This window comes from Macrotis lagotis, chromosome X (genome assembly GCF_037893015.1).
Source record: "Macrotis lagotis isolate mMagLag1 chromosome X, bilby.v1.9.chrom.fasta, whole genome shotgun sequence".
NCBI classification, from domain to species: Eukaryota; Metazoa; Chordata; class Mammalia; order Peramelemorphia; family Peramelidae; genus Macrotis; species Macrotis lagotis.
In genome coordinates, this window is record NC_133666.1 from 300657356 (window position 1) to 300684870 (window position 27515).

The 27515-nt window shown below is 35.1% G+C and overlaps 1 protein-coding gene across 3 annotated transcripts in view; it reads right to left on the bottom strand.

The window, feature by feature from the left end:
* CXH18orf54 (chromosome X C18orf54 homolog) overlaps nt 1-27515 on the bottom strand; it is a 49915-nt gene that overhangs the window by 14692 nt on the left and 7708 nt on the right. For all 3 annotated transcript variants that reach the window (XM_074207908.1, XM_074207906.1, XM_074207907.1), the window contains 2 exons: nt 19786-19888; nt 17322-17453 (listed from right to left, as the gene is read on the bottom strand). In XM_074207908.1, the coding sequence (XP_074064009.1) occupies nt 17322-17453; nt 19786-19888 (235 nt within the window). The remainder of the gene's footprint in view (nt 1-17321; nt 17454-19785; nt 19889-27515) is intronic.

The following is a 27515-nucleotide window of genomic DNA, read 5'->3' on the forward strand; positions in this document are numbered from 1 at the left end:
ATTATTAAGGTTCATGGATCAAAGAATGAGGGTCTAGTTTAGAAAGAAAGAAAAAATTCGTAAGGAAGAAAGTGAGAGGAACCCTCTCTGGAAAGAGGAACAAAAAGTAGAATTTTTAAGAACAGGATTAATTAAAAAAGAAAAAAGGAAGAGTCAAAGAGTCTACTTGACTGAGAGGAAAAAGTGGAAGAGGAAGAATTAAATAATCAGATAAAAAGCAAGAAAGAACACCAAAGTCAGTTATTAACTTATTAAATATTCCAAATGCTAGCATTCAAATTTATAAGGGATATATTGATGTAGAAAATAAAACAACAGTGATAGATTTTATTATCCCTCTTTCAGTTTTGTATAGATCTAAGAAAGGTCAACAAAAGAGATAATACAAAACTGAAAAAATTGCTGGAGAAACTAAAATTGAAAGAGTTATGTGATTTCTAAATGGACTGGCAAAAGATTATACATATTTAGCTCTATCACCACTTAGAACTTTTACAAAAATTGGCCTGTATAGGGGCGGCTAGGTGGCGTAGTGGATAAAGCACCGGCCTTGGAGTCAGGAGTACCTGGGTTCAAATCTGGTCTCAGACACTTAATAATTACCTAGCTGTGTGACCTTGGGCAAGCCACTTAACCCCATTTGCTTTACAAAAAAAAAAATGGCCTGTATAGAGCACAGAGCACAGATGTATTGAAAACAAAAACAAAAAAAAAAGCAAAAAAAGTTAATCCATCCATTATAGACAATAATAAATAATTAAAACTATTATTAGTTCAGTGACCAGAAATAAAAAAAATAGATCCAAATGGAGAAATGGAGACTTAATAACAAAATCATAAATACCAAATGGGGTCAAAGAAAAAACACAGCAATGATTAATAAGTATGTGAAAGAATATGATGAGTAAACAACATACAAAAATTTCTGAGAAGCAGCTAAAGCAGGCCTCAGGGGAAAAACTCCTACAATCAAAGAAAAAAAGAGAAGATTGAATAATTGAACATAAATTTTAAAAATTAGAAAACCAACAAATAAAGGAACCTAAAATAAGCACAAAAGAAGAGATATCGAAAATTAGAGAATAGAAAAATTGGAAACAAAAAATTGAAATAATTAAAACAAAAAGCTGGTACTTTGAAAAGAATAGGGCAGAAAATTAAATGAAAAAGTTATAAATCAACAAGGTTTAAATCAAAATAAAAAACAATAATTAGAGCACCTTATGTACTATTACTAAGAAAATTGCAATTACAAAATAGAGGAATATCTTCACAAAACCCCAAAAAGCTAACATTATCAGAAGACAGATTGATATCTTAATAACTCAATCTTAAGGAAAAAAAAGAAAGAAATAGATCTAGCTGTAAAGGAACTACTAAAGAAAAAATTCCTGGTCCTGATGAATTCAAAGGAGAATTCTATCAAAATTTTAAAGAACAATTAATACCAATACTTCACAAATCATTCTTAAAAATTAAGAAAGAACACATTCCACCAAAATCCTTTTATGATATAAATGATGTAAATATAGTCCAAATATCTAAAATAGGGAAAGAAAAAACAGTGAAGGGAAAAAAGTCAGTATCATAAATGAAAATTTACTCAAAAAATTTATATCCTGTCAGGTTATAAAAATTTATCCAAGGAATCATTCATTATGACCAAATGGGATCAAGGATGCAAAGGGTAGTTTTGATAGTAGTATATGTATATGTATATATATATATATATATATATATATATATATATACAGAATTACTGATGATTTAAAAATTTTGATCCTGTTACTTCGTGAAGCTAATATCATTATTAGATTTTTTACAATTATTATATCATCTGCAAATGAGAAAATTGTCTCTTCTTTCCTGTGCTGATTCTTTAAATATCTTCCTAGTTAAATTTAATAGTAGACACAATTTAGCATTATTTCCAGTTTTAATGGAAAAGTTTCCATTGTTTCTCCAAGTCAAGAAACATTTATTAGGCATCTACCAAACTATGCTAAGAACTGGGCATATTTTTTTTAAAAAAAAAGGCAAAAACAGTGCCTGCTCTCAAGGAGTTCACAGTCTAATAGGGGACATGGATTAGAATCAACCATGTACAAACAAAATTCTCTATATGTGTGCATATACATCCATACACACAAATACACACACACACACACACACACACATATGTATGAGATAACTTGGCAATATCAACAGAGGGAAGATACTAAGATGAAAGAAGATAAAGAGACCTAGAAAAGGCTTTTTGTGAAAACTGAGATTTTAGCTGAGTCTTGAAGGAAACTAGGAAAGGCAAGAGGAAGAAGTGAGGAAGGAGAGAATTTCATTCATGAGTGTCAACTGGGGAAAATACATGAGTACAGAGATGGAGTACCCCATATGAGGAACAGCATGGAAGTCAATGTCACTGGATCAAAAGGTATTTTCCTATTCAAATTGCAGGAAGGGGCAAGTTATGGAGGGCTTTATAAGCCAAACTAAGGTTTTTATATTTTATCCTAGAGGTAACAGGAAGCCACTGGATATGAGAAAAAGGGAAAGACATGGTCAGATCCTTTGCTTTAGGAAGACCATATTGATAAGTAAGGGAGAGACCTGAGGCAAGGCAGCAAAGTTTGTGGAATAGTCCATATGTGAGGTGACAAAAGCCTACATAAGAGTGGTGGCAATGTCAAGCCAGAGAAAGGATTGTAAATGTTCTCCACCATAAATGATGTTAACTCTTGATTATAGGTTAGATGCTTTGATCATATTAAAGAATAGTAAATTTAGTGTTTTAAACTAACAAGTGATGGGGTTTTTATAGGGTTTTTTTCTGCCTCTATTTGACAAAATCATGTAGTTTTTTACTACTTATCACACAAAAGTGGGGGAAATTTTCCTACAGTTGGAAAAATCATTCCTGGTAAAAATCCAAACTAGCAAAATATTTTTTTTTTAGTTTTTGCATGGCAATGGGGTTAAGTGGCTTACCCAAGATCACACAGCTAGATAATCAAGTGTCTGAGGCCAGATTTGAACTCCTGACTCCAAGGTCAGTGTTCTATCCACTGCACCACCTAGTCACCCCAAAAATATAGCTTTTAATGTTCTTTGTTAATTTAGTTCATATTTTTCCATCAATATTTATTAGTGATATTAATCTATACTTCTTTCTCTTGTGTAACCCTCTCTGTTTGAGGTAATAATCATATTTACCCCTCAAATAAGGAATTTGGAAAGTACTTTCTTTCTCTATTTTTTTAATGACTTTGTATCAGGGTTAATTTTTCTTCAACTATCTGATAATCAAAGATTTCTATTTTAAATCCATCTGGTCCAGGTTGTTAAGGTTTTCCATTTCCTCTTACTATTTTATACGTCCATATTTCTCCATTTCAGTGTCATAAAATCAGAATTAGGTTCAAGGTTTCCCTACTCACACATATACTGGTTACAGGGCCTCAAGCTTCTCCATGATCTCTACTTAACCTCTCAGTGTTCCAGGCTATTCTCTAAAACTTTAACTTGCAGAGAAAGGAGCATACCTTCAATAGTAGAGAAAGTTTCCTCATCTAGGAGTTCTCTATACTAATGGAATCACAAATGCAATCCATTCTCTCTACCTTTTTCTCTACCTTTTCCTGCCCTCTCAGAAATCAGTCCTCCAACTACTTGTTCTAGCCCAGTCTTAGATATATTACTGTCACTACTTTTTTTCCTTGTTTAACTTACACTTGCCTGGCTAGATAAATGTGAGGAGTAGGAGAGCCTCATTTCTAGCTCTGTGTTGAAAAAGCTTTTTCCAAGTTGAAGAAATAAGTTCCTCTTTTCTTCTCTCCTAAGACATTTCTTTATGGGTTCAAAAATCTGTCTCCCATTGTTTTTTATTGACATCAAAAAGCATGTTCTCCTTTTAGATTTTATGTCAATAGATCAAAACACTGAACTTTTAAATTTTTCAAATTTATTTTTCATTTTCTAAATATTTATTTTATTTTTTATTTTTTCCAATTACATATTAAGATTCATTTTTTGTAAAATTTTGAGTTCCACATTTTTCTCCCTTCCTCCCTTCTGTCCCCGTCCCAAGATGGCAAGAGATCTGTCATGTACAATCATATTAAATATATTTCCATATAAGTTATGTGGTAAAAGAAGAATCACAACAATCGAGAATTAAGATTAAGAAAAAAACAAAAAAATTTAAAAAGTCAAAATGGTATACTTTGGTCTGTATTCAAATTCCACAGTTATTTTTCTGTATGTGGATACCATTTTCCATCACAAGTCTTTTGGAATTGTCTTTGGTCACTGCATTGTTGAGAAGAGCTAAGTCTATCATAGTCAATCATTAAACAATGCTGTTGTTATTGCATATTCTCTTGTTACTGTATACAATATGCTCACTTCACTTAGCTTCAGTTCATGTATTTCCAGGTTTTTTGAAATCCAGCTGATAATTTCCTATAGAACAATAGTATTCCATCACATTCATATACCACAACTAGTTCAATCATTCTCCAAATGATGGGCATCCCCTCATTTTCCAATTCTTTGCCACAAAAGAGGTGTATAAATATTTTTTGTACATGGATCCTTTTCTCATTCTTATGATCTCTTTGGGATATAGACCTTGTAGTGTAGTATTATTGGGTCAAAGGGAATGCACAGATTTATAGCCCTTTGGTGAGAGTTCCAAATTGTTCTCCAGAATGGTTAGATCAATTCACAGCTCTACCAACAGTACATTAGTGTCCCAGTTTTCCCACATCCCCTCCAACATTTATCATTTTCTTTTTCTATCATATTAGCCAATCTGATAGATGATATCTCAGTCATTTTAATTGGCTAATCTATAGTGATTTAAAGCATTTTTTTAGATACTATAGGTAACTTATTTTCTTCCTCTCAAAATTGCTTGTTCATATACTTTAATCATTTATCAATTGGGGAATGACTTGTATTCTTATAAATTTGACTCAGTTCTTTATATATTTTATGAATAAGATCTTTATCAGAAACACTGTTTGTAAAAATTATTTCCTAGCTTTCTCCTTTTCTTCAGGTCTTGGTTGCAATAGTTGTGTTTGTGTGAATACTTCTTATTTAATGTAATCAAAATTATCCATTTTGCATTTCATAATCTATCTCTTCTTTGGTCATAAATTCTTCCCCTCTCCATAGATCTGAAAGATAAACTATTCCTTGTTCTCCTAACTGGCTTATGTATCACCCTTTATGTCTAAATTATTTACCAATTCAATCTAATCTTGGTATAAGGTGTGAGATGTTGGTCTATGCCTAGTTTCTGCTGTACTATTTTGCAGTTTGCCCAGAACTTGCCAAATAGTGAATTCTTATCCCAGAAGCTGAAGTCTTTGGATTTATGAAACCATAGATTACTATAGCAAATTACTACTGTTTCTTTTGTACCTAACCTATTCTACTGATCCATTACTTTATTTCTTAGCCAATACTAAACAGCTTTTTATGACTGCTGCTTTATAATATAGTTTTAGATCTGGAATAGCTAGGCCACCTTCTTTTGCATTTTTTTCCTGAATTCCCCTGATACTCTTGACTTTTTCTTCCTCAGTTAAATTTTACTACTATTTTTTCTAGCTCTATAAAATAACTTTTGGTAGCTTGATTGGTATGACACTAAGTAGATTAATTTAGGTAGAATTGTCATTATATCAGCTTAGCCTAACATGAGCACCTGACATTTTTCCAATTGTTTAGAACTGACCTTATCTGTGTAAAAAGTGTTTTGCAATTGTGTTCATATGGTTCCTGGTTTTGTCTTGGAATGTAAGACTTTCAAGTATTTTATGTTGTCTACAATTACTTTAACTGAAATTTCTTGCTGCTGGGCTTTGTTGGTAATATATAGAAATGCTGATAATTTATGTATGTATTATGCTGATAATATTATGTAATATATAGAAATGCTGATAATTATGTATAATTTATTTTATACCCTGCAACTTTGCTAAAGTTGTGAATCGTTTCAAGTAGTTTTTTAAGTAAATTTTCTAAGATTCTCTAAGTATACATCAGTATACATCATATTAGGGGGTGCTTAGGTGCTGCAATGGACAGACAGAGCACCAGCCCTGGAGTCAAGACCTGAGTTCAAATCCAGCCTCAGACATGGAATAATTACCTAGCTGTGTGACCTTGGGAAAGTCACTTAAGTCCACTGCCTTGAAAAAACAAAAACAAACCAAAAAAAAAGGTTTACATCATGTCATGAGCAAAATGTGTTGTTTCTTCTTTGTCTATTCTAATTCTTTCAATTTCTTTTTCTTCTCTCATTGCTATAGCCAACATTTCTAATACAATATTGAATAATAGTGGTGATAAAAGGAATCTTTGTTTCATCCCTAATCTTACTGGTAATGCTTATATCTTATTGCCATTGCATAAATGCTTGCTGATTGTTTTAGATAAGTATTGCTTATCAATTAAAGGAAACTCCATTTATTCCTAAGCTCTAAGGAATGATTATTGTTTCTCAAAATCTTTTTCAGCATTTATTGATTTAATCATATAATTTCTGTTAATTTTGTTATTGATGTAGCCATTAATGCTGATTGTTTTCCTAAAATTGAACCATCCCTGTATTCCTGGTGTAAATCCTCCCTGAACAAATGAATTATCCTAGTGTTAAGTTGTAGTAATCTCTTTGCTAATATTTTATGTAAATCTTTTGCAAGCAATATTCATTAGGAAATTGGTCTATAATTTTCTTTCTCTGTTTTTGGTTCTTCCTGCTTTATTTCTCATTCTTAAATTTCTTTTGTTTTTCTAAAATTTCCCACTTCTTAGTTTTCCCAATAGGAATGCTTGAAAATCATCAATTCCTTTAACAATCCTTCCTTTTAGGATATGTTATTTTTGGGATATAAATAATTTACCTTTTCTTTTCAATTTACCATATTCCAATTATATTTCCTTGCTATATAATTCTGCACAATTCTAGATGAGATTTTATGATTCTATTTTTTTCTTTGATAAAACTTAGGAACTTGACAAACACATCCATAGGTATCATGACTAAGCTTTCCTTTCTCTCCAGTGATGACATATGTAATTCTATTAAACTTTGAATTCTTTTTCTTTGAAATTTTCTTATGATTTCTCCAAATAGAATTTTCTTCTTTTCTGACTATCCCACTACTATACTAAGATTTTCCACAATCTCTTCTAAGTCATCAATTCTCCTTGTGCTTCATTAATAGTTCTCATTATATTTTTATTTCTTCTTTGATTATTTTAATTAGGCCATTTGACATATCTGAGAAAGATCATTTCTTTCTCTTTTTTCAGGTTCCAGTTTCAAGTAGATGTAGATCACAGGGTGTGATGTCAATTGTATTCCTATTTGAAATGTAGGAAATCCTGGGAACTCTATTACCTATAAATTGGCAGTTAAGTCTGAGGAAATGACCTGAAGTGTTGAGAAGTTAAATGACTTTCCCACTGTGATAGAACTAGCATCTACTAAAGTCCCTGCCATATGGACTGGACTAATGGTTTCCTAAAAGACAAGAAAGCTGTCCACAACTTTTGATTAGTTCAGTGTACTAGGTTAATGCTGCTGAAGTGACTTTCTGGTCTCCTGAGGCATGCAAAGACCTGCCTATGGGGACTTTTAGAGTTGAAGGATGTTCCACTGCTATGGAAGTTAACATGCTCTTCTGATCAGACTAATTTTTTCCTTTATAGAGACAAAGAGACCTGATTCAACACCGTGTTCTTGTTGAATATTTCTCCTTCACTTTGGCTAAGTAAACCTCAAATTGAATCATTTTCTTTTCTAATCCTGAACATGAACCAGCAAACTAATCTAAGTCAGTTTTGGTCTACAATTGATTATAATTAGTAGGATTCAATTACAACAAACTTGTAGTTCTCAAAGTGAAGCAATAAAATGAGGAAGAAGCAAAATCACAGGTGAAAGTATGGCCTAATTCAGTAACTTGTAGGTCTTGCAGGTAAGCCCTAACAATAGAGTAGAAAGCTACTCTCTCCCAACTAGCGTACTGGATACTAAAAGAAGCTGAGAGAGGATAAAGATATCTTGAGAGGAAGAATTCCATAATTACTTGATGATGACTCTAGAAAATTAGATGGTCCAAATAAGAAAAATGAAATTTATCTATGCAGAAACCAGACACTAAAGACAGAAACCTTAAAGACATCAGCTTCTGCACTATTTGACAAAACTTGCTGGAGGAAACTAAAAAACAGCATGACAAAAATGAGGCAAAGACCCACATCTCACATCCTATACCAAAATAAGGTCAAAATGGGTACAGAATTTAGACAAAAAGGATCAATTAACAGATCAAGAACTACTCCATCTGTTGGATCTGTGGAAAAAGGAGAAATTTATGATTAAACAAGAAATTAGAGAATGTTATAAATGCAAAATGGATGATTTTGACTACATTAAATTAAAAATGTTTTATTATTTTTATTTTATTATTATTATTTTATTATTTATTATTATTTTTATTATACTAATAAAAATAATGCAGTAAGAGATTAGATTGAAAGCAGAAAGCTGGGAAACAATTTTCACAGCTAAGAGCTCTGATAAAGGTTTCATTTATAAAATATATAGAGAATTGAATCAAATTTATAAGGTTATAAGTAATTCTCCAACTGAAAAATGGTCAAATGAAGAAAACAAAACTATGAAAAAGTGCTCAAATTATTAATGATTACAGAAACACAAATTAAAAAAACCATAAGTTACCACATCACACCTATCAGATTAGCTAAGATGACTAAAAGGGAAATGATCAATGTAGGAGAGGTTATGGGAAGATTAGGACATTAATGCACTGTTGGTAGAGGTTGTGAACTGATCCAACCATTCTGGAGAGCAATATGGAACTAAACCCAAAGAGCAATAAAATTGATCATATTCTTTGATCTAGCAATATCACTATGGGGCCTCCAGCTAAAAGAAATTTTAAAAAACGGGAAAAGTCCCCCATGTTCAAAAGCACACACACATACACACACACACACACACACACACACAGAGAAATATATATCAGCTCTATTTATAGTGGCATCAACTAGGGAATGGTTGAACAAGTTGTAGTATATGAATGTTATGGGATACTATTGCTCTATTGCTCTGGATTTTACAGAAGCATGGAAAGAATTACACAATCTGATGATGAGCAAAGGGGGCAGAACCAAGAGAACATTGATCACATTAAGAATGTTGTGAGTTGACCAACTATGATAGATGAAGCTCTTCTCAGCAGTTCAGAGATCTAGGACAATCCTGATAGATGAACAAGGCCATCCTCTTCCAGAGGAAAACAAAAAACAAATACAGAATCTGAATGGATACCATGCTGATTTCTTTAAAAAAATTTCTTTTAAATTTTTCCCCCAGCTACCTGCAAAAAGCAAGTTTTAACAATTACTTCCAAAAAACCTTGAGTTCTAAATTTTCCCTTCTTCCCACCCTACTTCCCCCACTGAGAAAGCAAGTGTACGGTAAAAATGTGTAGCAATGAAAAACATTACTATTATAATCATGTTGTAAAAGTAAACATAATTCCCCACCCCCACAAATAGAAACCTCAAGAAAAATAAAGTGAGAAAAAAGTATGCTTCAGTCTATATTCAGTCACCATCAGCTCTGTCTTTGGGATAGATAGCATTCTTTGTCATAAGTCCATCAGAGAAACTGCTTCAATAATTTTTCCCACAGTTGCTATTTTTAGCTGTATTTCCCTCCATCCTATCCCCCCACCCCCATTTATTTTATTCTCTCTCTACTTTGACCCTGTCCCTCTTCAAAGATGTGTTGCATCTGACTACCCCCTCCCATGATCTTCAATCTCTTTTTGTTTCTGTTGTTTTTCACAAGGTAATGGGGTTAAGTGACTTGCCCAAGGTCACAACACTAGGTAATTATTAAGTCTCTGAGGTCAGATTTGAACTCAGGTCCTCCTGACTCCAAGGCCAGTGCTCTCTTCACTGCTCCACCTAGCAGCCCCCTTGAATCTTTTTTTTAATCACCTATTCGGGGGGGGCCCCCTCCCTTCCCCCTTTCCCTTTTCTCCCATCCCTTATCTCTCCTATTTCCCTCTAGGGTAAGATAGATCTCTATATCCAACTGAATGTATATTATTCCCTTTCTGAGCCACTTCCTATGAGAGTAAAAAACACTCACTCACCCTCACTTCTCCCTCTTCCACTCCATTGCAAAAGCTTTTTTTGCCTCTTTTAAGTGAAATAACTTACCCTATTCTACCTCTTTTCCCTTTCTCCCAATACATTTTCTCCCCTAATTAACTCTATCTTTTTAATATATTATACCTTCAAATTCAACTCCCTCCTATGCTTTGACTATATATACTCCTTCCAACTGCCCTAATAAATGAGATGGTTCATAGGAGTTATTGGTATCATCTTCCCATGCAAGAATCCATCAAATCCTTCATGATTTGCCCTTCCTGCCCACCCTCTTTATGCTTCACCTGAGTCATGTACTTGAAGTTCAAACTTTCTATTCAGTTCTAGTCATTTCATCTGGAAAGTTTGAAAGTCCCCTATTTCATTGAATGTCCATCTTTCTCCTGAAAGAGTATATGCAATTGATTATTGGTTGTTATACAAACTTTTTTTTTGCTTCTAGAATATCAAATTCCAATTGCTACAAGACCTTTTTGCAGAAGCTGCTAAATCTCATATTATCCTGACTGCAGTTTATAATATTTAAATTATTTCTTTCTGATTTCTTGTATTATTTTCTCCTTGACTTGGAAGTTCTGAAATTTGACTCCTAGCAGTTTTTATTTGGGGATCCCTTTCAGGAGGTGATTGGGAGATTCTTTCAATTTCTATTTTGTCCTTCTGCTTCTAGGATATAGTACTGTTTTCCTGGAGAGTTTCTTGAAAAATGGTGTTAAGCTCTTTTTTTTTTTGGTCATTACCTTCAGGTAGTCCAAAAATTTTAAAAATTATCTCTAATAGACCTGTTTTCTAGGTCAGTTGTTTTTCCAATGAGATATTTCACATTTTCTTCTAGTTTTTAATCTTTTGGTTTTGTTTTATTATTTCTTGATTCTCACAAACTCATCGGCTTCCTTTAGCTCCATTCTACATTTTAAGGAATTATTTTCTTCAGAGAGCTTTTACATCTCCTTTTCCATAACATCAATTCTGTTTTTATAAGGCATTCTTCTCCTCAATAGCCTTTAGAACTGCTTTTTCCAATTGATCAAAACTGGTTTTTAAAATGTTATTTTCCTTTTTTTTTTTAGCCTTTTGCAAGGCAAATGGGGTTAAGTGGCTTGCCCAAGGCCACACAGCTAGGTAATTATTAAGTGTTTGAGACCGGATTTGAACCCAGGTACTCCTGACGCCAGGACCAGTGCTTTATCCACTGCGCCACCTAGCTGCCCCAAAATGTTATTTTCTTTAGTTTTTTTTTATCTCCTTCAACAAGTTGCTGACTTGGTTTCCATGATTTTCCTGGATCACTCTCATTTTGCTTCCCAATTTTTTCTCTACCTCCTTTACTTGCTTTTCAAAATCTTTTTTGAACTTTTCCATATCCTGGGATCAATTCACATTTTTCTTGGAGGCCTTGGATACAGAAGCTTTCACACTGTTAGTTTCTGATTGTGAATTTTGACCTTCCACACAACAAAAGTAATTGTCAATAGTTGACTTTTTTCCTTGTTATTTGTTCATTTCTCTAGCCTATAACTTGATTTTAAGCCTCCATTAAGGTGGAGCTCTGCTTCCAGGGAGGATACACTGTCCCAAGCTTTTGAGGGTTTTTGCAGATGTTTTCAGGGACATCCCCCAGGAACCCTCTCAATTCTTCCAAGGTTTTATGAGAGACTATGACTTCTTTCCTCCTGTGCTCTATCTGTGGATGATCACAAACATTCCTTTCTTCCCTGGAATTGTGACCCAGATCTGTACATAGGTAAAGCAACAGAGTCCTGCCTCAGGAATAGCAAAGACAACTGTGCAGTCTCCCCTGACTACCTTATCATCTGTGGGTTGAGGGCTCTGGAAGCAGGTGCCAAGTGACTTGCTGCCAGGTGGCTCCCCAGGCCTGCTACTAGCCCCCTGGATCCCAGTCTATCCTGAGGCCTATGTTGGACTGGGTTCCAATCTCACCTGGTGTTGCAGTTTTCCTGCTGACCTTCCAAGTTATTTTTGGCAATCCCTAGGCTGAGAGGTCTGGAAAGTGCCATTGCTGCCTCAGGCCCAGGTGCCCCCTGGGGTCAGGTGCCTTGTGGTCTGTTCCTGAGTGGCTGAAGTTGGTTTGCTCCTGTGCATGCCTCAGCTGCATTGTGGAGCCTTTCTAACCACAGTGTAACAGACCCTTCCCATGGATCTTCCAAGTTGTCTTAGGCTAGAAAATTGTTTCACTTAGTCTTTTTGTGGGTTCTTTCACTCTAGAATTTGGTTAGAGTCATTATTTAAAGGTATTTGGAGTGGTTTGAGGGAGAACTCGTGGGAGTCACAACCTTTATTCTGCCATCCTGGCTCTGTCCCATTATGTTCACTTTTTAAAAAACTTCTCTTATGTTTTCCCTTCCTATTACATGGTTTTTTTTCTTTTCCCTTAGTCCAATTTCCTCATAAACAAAATGACTAATATGTAAATATGTTGAACATAAATGACTGCTGCTTAGGGGAGGTGGGTGGATGGGAAGGGAGAGTGGTAAAAACATGTGTAACTAATAAATATGCAAATGGATGAATTTGAAAAAAAATTTCATAATATGTAATTAGAAAAAATAAAATTAAAAAATCAATAATAAAAGAGAAAATAATAGAAAAGAAGCTATTAGACCTGGAAATCCTTAATGGTGATAAGAAAGTCTAAAGCTTAACCATTTTCTATCATCACTGCTTCCCTCCACCCCCACTTCCACCAACATGATTTCTACACAGAGGGACTGGATAGTTAAATGAGCTTTTAATACCAATGAACTTTAATACCAATGAGCAACTGCGGAAGTTTGAATAATCTGATTGGTTAATAGAACAATAGTTGCTGAGAATGTGGTCTGAAGAAGACAATACATCAGTGTAATATCAAATTAGGGAATTTACAAGAACTGGCTTTTGCACCAGTGTCAAAGGTCCACAATGTGGACCATCCTTTGTCTCTTTTTAGGTAGCTAAAATGGAAAGCAATGCATACTTGGACCCATAAAAATGATTTCCTTTTGTAGCTGATTCCCCAGTAGGGCTCCCAGGGAGAAGATACCTTGAGTGGTGGATTGAAGAACAGTGAAGGAAGGGTGGTACAAGGCAAATGTCAGAATATTACCTGGTAAAGGGTCAGTCTACATTCAAAAGAGGAATTAGTTCTTAGCTACCCTTATTAAAGACCTGTAATGAGAACTGGTGATTATGTCAGAAGTATATTCATCAGTACTAACTATATTCATCAGTACTAACACTTTACAAAGGAATACTAAAAGAAGTTGTATCTACCTATACAAGAACTGTATTCATGATGTCTATCTTTTACATGCTATAGCTAAGTAAATCTTCTTTTGTTAAAAAAAAATGAGAGAAATCTATCTGTGTGTTGTAGTTTGTGTTTTGTTCTGGAAGAGGACCATGACTTTAGGGATATGATGGCATGCAAGTGGATTTGGTTTTAAGAAGAGGGAGAGAGGGAGAGGGCTGTGCAATCACCAGCCTCAATTTCTCCCCTGGAGCCAAATACATACAATGGCCAGATATGGATCAGGATGACTAGAGATGACTATGGATGCAGTGGGAAAACAACCTTTTTAAACTAAAGTCTTTTTTTTTAGGTTTTTGCAAGGCAAACAGGGTTAAGTGGCTTGCCCAAGGCCACACAGCTAGATAATTATTAAGTGTCTGAGACCAGATTTGAACCCAGGTATTCCTGACTCCAAGACCAGTGCTTTATCCACTACACCACCTAGCCGCCCCTTAAACTAAAGTCTTTAACAGCCTCAGTTTGACTGAGGAAATACCCATTTAATGATAAAAGCACAGAAATGAGGCAAATATTGGCCTCTTTTGCTGTCAAAAAAAAAAATCAATCTGGGAGGGAAAGACCCTCAGGGTTTCTGGATAAAACAAAGAATTATTTGCATCCACTCTGTGTATATTCAGAAACTAGACACTATTTTTGCTTTTTTAGCACTGTGGGCTAAAGGCAGGGAATGGCTAATAGATTTAATAGTAATAACAAAAATAAAAACGGGTAATATTGATAGGAGACGGAAATGGGGGCCATCAATGGCAAGAAGGAAGTATGGTCCCCAAACCAGAGACTGGACTGGAAAATAAATTCTAATGAAATCAATTCAAAAAGAGAATAGCAAATTCACATTTATTAAGAACCTACTATGTGTGCCGCATGCTGCTGAGGATACAAAGAAAGATCAAAAACAATGTTTTCTCTCAAGGAACTCACAGTTTAATCAGGAAAACAACATGCAAACCAATTATATACAAACAAGATAAAGAGTCAAGATAAATTGGGTGCAATCTTGAAGGGGGTGGGGTTGAAAAGAGCTCTTTGCAAGCCTTGAGACCTGAAGAAAGCCAAGGAAGCTGGAAGGCAGAAATTTTTAAAGAGAGTGTCTCAGAACTAGGGAAAAGTCAGGAGATAGTGATGTGAGCAAACAACAGTGTCACTGGATTGAAGAATGCAGAGGACAGTTAGATGTTAACAACACTGGCAAGATAGGAAGAAATGAGATTATGAGGAGACAGGGAGCCTCTGTAGTTTGTGAAGTGTGTGTGTATGTATGTGTGTGTGTGAATGAGATTGTCAAACTTGTATTTTAGGAAGATCAATTTGATAGATGAATATCCGATGATAAATGAATGTTGATCTGGGTTAGGTTGGGCTTGTCCCACAACAATCAGTGAGTATCATACAACTAGTTTTAGAATCAGAATTTAACACAAAGATTTATGTATTCTATCCTTTATGTCCTTACGCCTCTTTAATTATAGTCATTGTAGAATTATTTTCAAATACCAATACTACAAAAAAATTACCTTAAAAAATACAATAGGCTATCTACCAAACTTCTTTCATGAGACAAATACAGTCCTAATTCCAAAGCAGGAAAAGAAAAAACAAAGAGAAAAGCAACAATGCCACATGACTAGAAGGAAAAACGATTAAATCAAATATTTTCATGAAGACCAAAAAAATATTTAAAAATTCACAAAACTAAGTTGAAATCATACTAGGGGTGCAAACATAATGAAGTTTTAGGAAAGTGATTTTTTAAATTATTATTATGTAATGTTAATAATTATATACTCATGTAAACAACAAAAGTCATGTTACTACTTTAACAGATGTATGTAGGAATTTTTTGACAATACAGAAATCGTGTATGCTAAAAATAATTGGCAGAGAGGGCCCCTCTTTAATGTGATCATAAGCATATATCTAAAACGAAGAGCTAACACTGTTTGCAATTCAGAAACATTAGAAACTGCCCTAGTACAAATGGTATAAAGGATGTCCCATTCCCTACTATTTTACATAGTTTTATAAATGCCAGCTATACTTAGTACATCCTACAGAATCAATGCGAAATTAATTAAGATGATTAGTAGTTTCAGTAAAAGGTGCAGAATACAAAATAAAATTACAAAAATAATTGACAGTGGAAAAAGTGCACGACCTGGAGTCAGAAAGACTCATTTTTGTGAATTCAAATCTGGCCTCAGAGACTTGCAATGTGACCTTGAATAAATCACTTAACCCCATTTACCTCAGTTTCCTCATCTATAAAATGAACTATAAAAGGAAGCAAAGCTCTCCAATAGCTTTACTAGGAAAATTTCAAATGAGGTCACAAAGAGTCTGGCACGATGATAAAACAACACAATAGGTTCAAATGTGTTTGCTTCCTATATAGTCTGATTATAACTCTACTGCTTAAAAAGTTACTGTGTTACTGAAACTCCTTTTATCTCGAATACAAATCTTTGCAACATTTACAACTGAGTCTTGGGGAAATATAAGATTTGGAGAGAGAATTAGTATGCTTTGATTTAAGAAGTAGCTCTATAAAGAAGCCCAAGGTTACTGAAGTTTAATAGTTCATTAACTTAATTATTTCAAAGCATAATATGGCAGCTAAAAAAAATTCAGTTTTACACTTTGGTAAGAGAAGAACTTAAAGATTCATGATGAGTCTAAGAAGGCTGCACCATATAGTCAATGCTAGTTTACTCCCCCCTCAAAAACTGAGGTAAAAAAAATCAGTCAGAAAATAAAGAAAGAGGGGAGCCTAGGTGGTGCAGTGGATAGAGCACTGGCCGGCCCTGCAGTCAGGAGTACCTGAGTTCAAATCTGACCTCACGCACTTAATAATTACCTAGCTGTGTGGCCTTGGGCAAGTCACTTAACCCCACTGCCTAAAAAAAAAAAGAAAGAAGATGGCTTAGTCATATAGTAAAAGTGAGAAATAATAGAGGCCACAATGGCTATTTGAAGGACTCTCCTATGAAGGAAGTATTAGACTTGTTTTCCTTGATCCCAGAAAGCAGTATTAAGAATAATGAATAGAAATTGAAAGACTTAAAATTGATATAAGGAAAAACTTTCTAACAATTAGAAACATTAAAAATTAGTACAGTTGCCTAAGAAAATCTTTTAAACAGAGCTGGATAGCTTTTTGAAGATGTTGCTGTGGGGTTTCCTGCTCAAATATAGGTTGATTTAGATGACTTCTTAAGATTCCTTTTAATTCTGAAAATCTATGAAGATGAAGAGATGGCAGGCTTGTAGTTAATTGTAATCAATTGTCTTTTAGACTTCCTAATACAGTCCTTTACTTAGGTACCAACTTCACATCATCAATATCATAAATCCAATTGACTAATATTAAAAATCCTATGAAGAGAGAGTCAACCATATTCCTCACATGACCATCATGTCAGTCTCTTCCACCCAACCTTCCAGATGTTGGGCTCTTTCATGATATAGATTACAGACTGGGTCTTATGTAGCCACCATCTGTGGCTTTGCTAACATTTTCTATCTGTTCAGGCAATGAGGTTTGAACACTTACAGGCTATTTTATGGAGTACTTTCTATTTATCCCAAGAGTATAAATATTGTTTTAATTATCAACAAGTTAATATCAAATGGAAATATGTCACATGTATAAACTTTTTGCTATATATTTCCATTAAAATACTTTAGGTATTGTAGAATAAACTTAAAGCTAGGTTTCCTTGTACTCATATTTTTTTTTTAACAAGCTCACAGATCTTTAAATAAAAGTCAAATATTTGCTTACTTGTTTCATCTCTTCATCTTGTTCAGCATATTTATCTCGATTAAAACTTTCTTGCACTGCTTGAAGGTTAAACAACATTTGTTTCAGAGCTTCCACAGGACCATGATGTTTACCTCCAGACAGTGTACTTCTCTAAAATCAAAGCATATTGTTGACCTTCCAAAGTTATATGACATTAATTTTGTGGGGTTTTTTTTTGCTTTGGGGTTTTTTTTTTTTATTTTTGCAAGGCAGTGGGGTTAAGTGAGTTGCCCAAGGTCACACAGCTAGGTAATTATTAAGTGTCTGAGGTCAGATTTGAACTCAGGTCCTCCTGACGCCAGGGCTGGTGCTCTATCCACTGCACCAGCTAGCTGCCCCATATAGCAATAATATTAAAAAATTCACCCCCTATTCATAGTCATAGGATTTTAGAGCTGGAGTAGAACTGCAAAAATCACCTAGTTCAACTTTCTTATTTTACCACTATTTATTATCATTAATAATAACAGCATATACTTAAATAATGCTTTATAATAATAAAAGTGTACATAATCTGATCTTCACAACTACCTTGTGAGGAAGCTAGGCAAAATATTATTATTGACTTAGAGATAAGGAAACTGAAGTTCAAGGTCACATAACTTGTTAGTAGCAGTAAGGACTTGAACATGGGTCTTCTGACTTTCATCTGGTCTATTATATTAATATGCCTGGATAAGACTTGTGTAAATAATATTTTGAAATCCATTCATTTAATGCTGCATAAAAATACACATGCCCCAATTCTCACTGTCTTTACTAATGTTAAAAATAAGATAGTTACAAAACAAGATTGTCTCTGCAATCTTGGAATCTTTCATAAATTACTTTTAAAAGTTTCTGATAATGATCAAGTTATGATTTTCTTATTTCCAATGGAAGTTCTTAAGTGCTCTAAAAGGCTAGCTCCATCAACAAAATATTGAACAGAACAAGTAGAAATGAAAGATCAAGAATGACTTATCAGCTTCTTTACTCTCAGGCAGAATTTAGGTAGATTACTGAATAACTGCCCTTTTGACTTTTAATAAATTAAGGAAGTATACAAAGTAAGGAAAAGAAACACCAAAGTCATCCCTTACTTTCAAAAATATTTTGGGGTGGGAAAAATCATCAACATTCATTGTGCACCTACTATAGTACTTTGAGCCTAATTTTAATGGAAAAATTTTTGAATGATTCTGCAAAAACTTATCAAAAGGAAGATGAAGAAGAAATGCTAGGCAGAAAGCAAAGGGTACAAAAACAGCAAATCTGTACTTTTCTCTGCTGACTTTCTGCCAGCAAAAGCCCATCTTGTATAACTTAAAGGAATGGGGTTTTTTAAATTTGGTTGTTTTCTTGGTTTGTATTAACATCTCTGGAAAAATTTGTTCATCCTTGGATCAATAACAACTATTTCACATACTCTGTATCTGATCAGAAATTTTCACAATATATCATGTACTCTGTATCTTATAAAATTCCCATATATCAAGTCAAAACCATCTTGTCCCAGACAGGACTACTTGGTTCTGGAAGGGAGACTGAGATACACTAAGAATGCTGAGATAACAAAATATTATTCAGTAATCAGCTAATTGTCCTCGACTATTTCTGATGTGATTCCCAAAACCACAGTTATGCAGAAGATATAGAACTAGTACTTCTCTATCACTCCCTAAACCCTCCCCTCCTAACTCACCCCCTCCCTTACTTGGCATTCCCTTTAAAAATTTCTACCCATTCATCTCCAAGTTCCTAGTTCCTTTCTAGATCTACTTGCAGAAGCATAATAAACTTATATGTCCCTCACATCTCTGAGTTATTAAATCTCCTGCTTGAAACCTGAAATCCCTCAGGGAGGGTTTCAATACAAACCTCATTAAAGTTTAGAAGCCCAAATCTCCAAATAGTCCCTTTTAATTTGAATAGTAAGCCTAATGTGTCAAGAGATTGTGAATTTTTATAATCAATGTATATTTGCAATGGCTAGCACAGTTGCACATTGTCAAGTTTATCAAAGCTTTATTTTCATCATACAGTCACTGTGGTATATTTATAATTATTTCATAGACTTGATACACAATTTATGATTTGAAATTATTATAAAAATTTAAAGAAATATTTCAGAAACATCTATAATTTAAATGATGCTGAGTCCTTGGTCAGAAATATAATTCCCTAATGTTTATAACACTGTGACCATTCAAAAAAAATTCATTTTTCTAAGATTCATTTTCTAACACTTTTTCTAGGAATTCAGTAATAAAATTCAGTCTGTTAATAGAGTTACAGTCACAGTTCTTACACATTTTTATAATGTTAAGCAATCTTATTAAGTTGGAATGTTTTGCTCACTTTTAAAATAACAATTGATTACTCAAGAGAAACTCATCCCAAACAAAATATTGATATTTGTCACAAACTCTTTTCAAATAAACAAAAATTCATCTTTACTTACTGAATTATCCTTATTTAAGCAATCCTCAAGAAATTCATGAACATGCTTCACTTTAACAGTTTGTTGAGGTCTTTCACCACAATCCACAGGCACAGGTGATTTGCTAAATAGAAATACAGGGTAAACAAATAATACTGACATCAAGGAGTATAATTTTATTAGTCACAAATTATGGTAGAGCCTTACTCATTTCAAACTAGAAACAATGATATATAATATTGAAAAATATAAATTAGGCAAGGCCATTTTTAAGAAGAAACACAATTTTATTATTTTTTAAAGATAAATGGTAGTTTATACTAAGCTGACAAATCTTTGTAGAAATTCTAACATGCTAATTAGATAATACCTAATGATCTTTTAAACAGCACTTCAGAAACCAAGTTTGCACAATTAACATACACTACGAAATTGGAGCTGCTTTAAGTAAAGTAATTTTATCAAAAAGAGTACAGGTTGAATTAATGAGTACATCTGTTATTGAAGGTCAGTGAATATGGAATGAGATTGGAAAATCATAAAAAAGGTTGATTTTTTCATATAATTAAAAATTATAGCTTTCAAATTCTCAAGGTATAAACACAAAGCAAATATAGTGATTTGATCTCTGGCATCTTGAGATGATAGGCTATTGAACTTGAATCTTGGAAGACCTGGATAATACACATGCAGCCCTGAGCAAGTTGATGATAATAATAATTAATATTTATAAATATCATATGGCACATAAAATGTAAACATATTAAGAATATAAAAATACATATATATATATATATATATATATGTGTGTGTTGTAGGGGTTGTATATAGGTAACAACTGATGATTCTGTATAGAGGTGTAACTGTTATCTCATTTGATCCTCACAAAAGTCTTGGGAATTAGGAGCTAAAATTATCCCCATTATATAGATGAGGAAACAAGCTGAGAAGTTAGTTTAGCCTCTACATTCCTTAGCTTCTACATCTTTAAAATGAGAGGGTTAAAATCAATGGCATCTAAGGCTTTATCTAAATTCTTAATCTATAATTATATATTTCTATGTGAACAGAAAAACAAATTCATCATTTTATTGTCACATAGTTCATGTAAAGAAATTAAGTCAAAATTCTAAAGAGCACTTAAAACCTGCAGTAGTCTCTGAAATCAAACATCTAAACTCTGGCCATTCGGAGAAATATATTTTAACTGTAGATGTTAATACCAAATTTTAACTGTAGATGTCAATACCAAATCTGTTAGATGCAAACTGAGACCTTCTCCATATCAGCCCCCATTCCCTATAGCACAATGGGTTAATTTCCCAAATATATTTTCTTGCCAGCTAGGCCAATTTCTTTGGTCAACATGAAAGCTGTTCTTTTCATAAAATTCCAAAGTCAACAGGGACTTCAAAAGGTAACTTGAAGTCAACCTCCTGCTTTCACATACTTCAATTAACAAATCATCCCCTCTGTTTTCAAGGCAATCATTCCATACTTCTTTAGCCTTTATTTTAAAAATCACACTGGCATTTATGGAGTAACTACTAATTGCTTAGCACTATTCTAGGTCATGAATTAACCCTACAGTCAGAATGACTGGCCTACTTTCTATTCCTTCTCTCTGAAAACAGTTCTTGAACTTTTCCCTCCAATATTTGCCTACATGGTTTCCATTTTCTAGAATGCCCACCTCTCATCTATTCTACCCATTCTTTTCTTTTTTTAAAATTTTATTTATTTTGAGTTTTACAATTTTTCCCTAATCTTACTTCCCCTACCCCCACAGAAGGCAATTTGTCAGTCTTTACATTGTTTCCATGGTATACAATGATCCAAACTGAAGGTAATGAGAGAGAAATCATATCCTTAAGGAAGAAACATAAAGTATAAGAGATAGCAAGATCAGACAATAAGATATCAGGTTTTTTTCCTAAATTAAAGTTAACAGGCCTTGGTCTTTGTTCAAACTCCACAGTTATTTCTCTGGATACAGAGGGTATTCTCCATTGAAGAAAACCCCAAATTGTCCGATTGTTGCACTGATGGAATGAGCAAGTCCATCAAGGTTGATCATCGCCCCCATGTTGCTGTTTATAGTGTACAGTGTTTTTTTTGGTTCTGCTCATCTCACCCAGCATCAGTTCATGCAAATCCCTCCAGGCTTCCCTGAACTCCCATCCCTCCTGGTTTCTAATAGAACAATAGTGTTCCATGACATACAAATACCACCGTTTGCTAAGCCATTCCCCAATTGAAAGACATTTACTTGATTTCCAATTCTTTGCCACAACAAACAGGACTGCTATGAATATTTCTGTACAAGTGATGTTTTTACCCTTTTTTTTAATCATCTCTTCAGGATATAGACCCAGTAGTGGTACTGTTGGATCAAAAGGTATGCACATTTTTGTTGTCCTTTGTATTCTACCCATTCTTAAAGGTCTGGTTCAAATCTCACCTTCAAAAAGTTTTCTCTTACTCCAAACCAATAATAATCCCTCTTCTCTGCAATCTCTTCATTCCTTATCCATATCACTTTTCTTTTTCTATGTAATAGCTCTCTTTAAATTGTAAACTCCTTGAACATCACTAAAAACAAACTAGATGATTTCTATTACATTAAATTAAAGCTTTTGCACAGACAAAATCACTGTAACCAAGATCAAAAGAAATGCAGTAAACTGGGAAACAATCTTTACATCTAATGTTTCTGACAAAGGACTCATTTCTAAAATATACAAAGAACAAATTTTTTTTAAAAAGTCATTCCCCAGTTGACAAATGGTCAAAGGATATGCAAAGGCAATTTACAGATAAGGAGATCAAATCAATCCATAGTCATATGAAAAATTGCTCTAAATCATTAATTATTAGAGAAATGCAAATTAAAGCTTCTCTGAGGTACCACCTCACACTTCTCAGACTGACCAATATGACCAAAAAAGATAATGATCATTGTTGGAAGGGTTATGGGAAATCTGGAACAGTATTACAACTCATCCAACATTTCTGGAGAGAAATTTGGAACTATACCCAAAGGGCAACAAAAATGTGCATACCCTTTGATCCAGCAGTACCGCTACTGGGTCTATACCCTGAAGAGATGATAAAAAAAAAGGTTAAAACATCACTTCTACAGAAATATTCATAACAGTCCTGTTTGTGGTGGCAAAGAATTGGAAATCAAGTAAATGTCTTTCAATTGGGGAATGGCTTAGCAAACTGTGGTATATGTATGTCATGGAACACTATTGTTCTATTAGAAACCAGGAGGGATGGGAGTTCAGGAAAGCCTGGAGGGATTTACATGAACTGATGCTGGGTGAGATGAGCAGAACCAGAAAAACACTGTACACCCTAACAGCAACATGGGGGCAATGATCAACCTTGATGGAATCGCTCATTCCATCAGTGCAAAAATCAGGGACAATTCGGGGTTCTCTGCAATGGAGAATACCATCTGTATGCAGAGAAAGAACTATGGAGTTTGAATAAAGACCAAGGACTATTAACTTTAATTTAGGATAAAGCCTGATATTTTATTGTCTGATCTTGCTATCTCTTATACTTTATGTTTCTTCCTTAAGGATATGATTTCTCTCTCATCACATTCACTTTGGATCAATGTATACCATGGAAACAATGTAAAGACTGACAAATTGCCTTCTGTGGGGTATGGGAGGAGGGAAGTAAGATGGGGGGGGGGAAATTGTAAAACTCAAAGTAAGGGATCTAGTCTTAGGAGCTCTCTGTTAAAAACTCATAAACTAAGGACTCTAACTAAACTTTCGAGAGACAGAACCCACAAAGGGACCCAGTGAGGCAGTTTTCCTACTCAAGGTAACCTGGAAAAGAGCAGAAAGGCTCTGCTCCCCGGGGTCAGAGGGGCGGCCTGCCAGAGGGGCGGCCCGCCAGAGCCAAAGAACTTCAGCCTCGCAGAGGCAGCCCCAGGGCGCTGGGAGTCTCAGCTCACAGCAGCGGGGGAGTCTCCTGAGCTGCACCCCGGTGAGCACCGGGCACAAAGTGGGGGAACAGCAGGGAACCTCTGACAGATGAGCACGTGGAGCCCAGCCCTCAGGGCACACAGCCAGCAGCTTGGTCTTTCTGCAGCCCAAATCCAGGAAACAGAAGCAGGCAGAGCCTGTAAGCAGGAGCCCCCAGGGCATGAGCCCATTGAGCTGAGGGAGGGGAGTGAAGAGAGAGAGAGACTGCCGAGCTCTGTCCTCTGCCCCTGGAACAGGACTCTGGGGCTCTGACCACATTCAGATCCTGATCCCAGTCTAGCCCCACCCCACCTCAGCCCCATGGCAGAGGGGGGTGTTTATGGTCATTCACAGACCAGGAGGGAGGACAGAACCTCACACACTGAGACCCTTGTGGGAGTGTCCCAAAAGCTCAGGAAGCATCCCAAAAAACAGGCTTAGGCTGGGAAAATGAACAAGCAAAGAAATAAGAGGAAGACCATTGAGAAATATTTTGCAAATGAGCCCAAGAAGCATCAAAATACTCAGTTTGAAGATGAGGAAGCACAAGCTCCTACATCTAAAGACTCCAAGAAAAACAGAAATTGGGCTCAGGCTATGATAGAGCTCAAAAAAGACTTTGAAAATCAAATGAGGGAGTTGGAAGAAAAACTGGGAAAAGAAAGGAGAGAGATGCAGGAAAAACATGAAAATGAAGTCATCAGCTTAGTCAAGGAAATCCAAAAAAAATGCTGAAGTAAATAGCATGCTAAAAAACAGCTTAGGTCAAATGGATAAAACAGTTCAAAAAGTTATTGAGGAGAAGAATGCTTTAAAAGCAAAATTGGCCAGATGGAAAAAGATATAAGAAAACTCTCTGAGGAGAATAAATCCTTCAGACAAAGAATAGAATTCAGGGAGATTGATGAATTTACCAGAAATCAGGAATCAATACTTCAAAACCAAAAAAATGAAAAATTAGAAGAAAATGTGAAATATCTCATTGAAAAAACAACTGATATGGAAAACAGACTTAGGAAAGATAATTTGAAAATTATTGGAATACCTGAAAGTCATGATCAGGAAAAGAGCTTTGACATCATTTTCAAAGAATTACTACAGGAAAATTGCCCTGATATTCTAGAAGCAGAGGGCAAAATAGAAATGGAGAGAATCCACTGATTCCCCCCAAGAAAGAGATCCCAAAAAAACAACCCCTAGGAATATTATAGCCAAGTTCCAGAACTCCCAAGTCAAAGAGAAAATATTACAAGCAGCCAGAAGGACACAGTTCAAATATCATGGAGCTGCAGTCAGGATCACACAGGACTTATCAGCATCTACATTGGAAGCTCATAGGGCTTGGAATACAATATACTGGAAGGCAAAAGAGCTTAGAATGCAGCCAAGAATGAACTACCCAGCAAGGCTGAATGTCCTCTTCCAGGGAAAAAAGATGGACTTTCAATGAACCAGGGGAATTTCAAATGTTCCTTTTGGAATGGCCAGAGCTGAACAGAAGGTTTGATCTTCAGATACAGGACTCAGGTGAAGCATGGAGATTGGAGGAGAGGGGGGAAATATAGGGACTTAATGAGGATGAACTGCATGTATAGAAAAATGATACTGATGATATTCATATGAACCATCTCAGTTAATAGAGCAGGTAGAGGGAGCTTTTATAGTTGAAGCACAGGAGAAAGCTGAATTTGAAGATAAAATATGGTGTAAAAATGGAGTCAATAGGAAAAAAGGGAAATGGAAAGGGAGAAAGAAAAAGGAGAGGGGGAATAGTCCAAGATATTTCACATTATAAGATTTTTTTTATTACAATGAGCTATTGCAATGATATGGAAGGGGGAGGCAAGGGGGAATGAGGGAACCTTTGCTCTCATCAGAGATGGCTAGGAGAGGAAACAGCAAATATACTCAATGGGGTATAGACATCTGGAGTAAGAAGGAGGGGGGAGCAGGGGGAAGGGGTGGGGATGTGAATAAAGGAGGAGAGGATGGACCATGGGGGGACAGTGTTCAGATATAACACATTTTTTCTTTTTTACTTCTTGCAAGGGGCTGGGATTGGATGGCCTGCCCAGGACCATAGGGCCAGGTGGATGCTGGGCCTAAGGGGTAGTATGGGGGCTCAGGGCTTCTTGGCCCCAGGACCAGGGATCTGTCTGCTGCGCCACTCAGCGACCCTACAGCAGAGTCAGAGTGAAAGGAGAGAGAAAATATAGTACACGGTAGTGGAGAAATAAGAAAGGAGGGAGTTGTGATCAGCAATGGCAATGTTGGAAAAATATGGAAGTAACTTTTGTGATGGACTTATAAAGAATGTGATCCACTCACGACAGAGTTGATGGTGTTGGAACAAAGACTGAAGCACATTTTTTGTTATTATTACTTGGGGGAGGGTGCAGGGCAAGTGGGGCCAGGTGGCCTGCCTGGAGCCACATAGCAGAATGATCTTTGGGTGTCTGAGGCCGGATTCGGACCCAGGTGCTCCTGGCTCAAGGGCCAATGCTCTGTCTGCCACCCAGCCACCCCTACTATTATTACTATTTTATTTTATTTTGGGTCTTTTTTTTTCTTTCTTCTTTTTGGTTTTTGCAGGGCAGTGGGGATCAGGTGGCTTGCATGTCACATGGCTGGGTGATTATTGGGTTTACGAGGTTGGATATGGACTCAGGTGCTCGTGGCTCCAGGGCTGGTGCTTCATCCATTGCGCCACCTGGCCATACCTACAATTATTACTATTATTTTTTTTATTTTAATTTTTTTTCTCTCCCCTTTACTTTTTCGCCCAAGCAAGTCTATCTATATTCATGGGGGGAGGGGTATTTTGTTTACTTGTAAACAAGTATATTTTATTAATGTAAAAAAAAACATTTGTACGAAATGAGAATTAAAAAATTAGAAAAGAAAAAAAAGAAAAAATAAATTGTAAATTCCTTGATAGCCATAATTTTACATCTCCTACACCATCTAACAAAGTTCCAATAGAAAGGTACTACCCCAAAATTGATACTCACCAAAAGGGAATTATATTGTTTGATGTGTTCCTAACTGAGGGGACATGAACTTATGTTTAAAAACCATTTGGATAACTGTATTTCAATACAAAGGGTTCCCTTTGTGATCCTAAGTATTTCATTTTATACATTTAAAACCATTCTGCTGAGGAGTCCACCTGATTTATTATTTTACAAAACAGGTCAAGAGAAGATCAACAAAACAGAGAACTAAGTAGGAATCAGTAACCTTAAGTATTTGTCTGTCAAGCACTAAGTCATATGGGGCCTCAGAGAAGTAATTCTTTACCCGCCCTTCCATATGAGTAAGAGAACTAAAAGTCTATAATTTGTGAAAGTAGCATCTTACATATTTTCAGTCATAGTCCTTCACAATTAAACACTTTGTTATTTTATGCAATACAGACTTAGAGATTTTTCAACTTATTATCATTTACTGAGGGATTAGATCTATGCTTAACCCTATGATTTTCCTTTCTATTCCCAGCAGCCTTGTTGGGAAACAACATCCTTTCCTATTCAGATTAACAAAGATTTCTTCCTTTCTCTATTTCCTTCATTAATATTTTAATACTCATAGAGAATAGGAGAATATATAATAAAATTGCCCATTATAAGTTCTAAGTAAACAAGAAAGGAAATGAAGAACAAAGAGGTTAGAGAAGTACAGATCAGAGCTAGAAGTGCTCTTTCTGCAGTTATGATTGTTTCTCCACTTATTGTTATAAATAAGTCCCACTATTCTTTATACCCA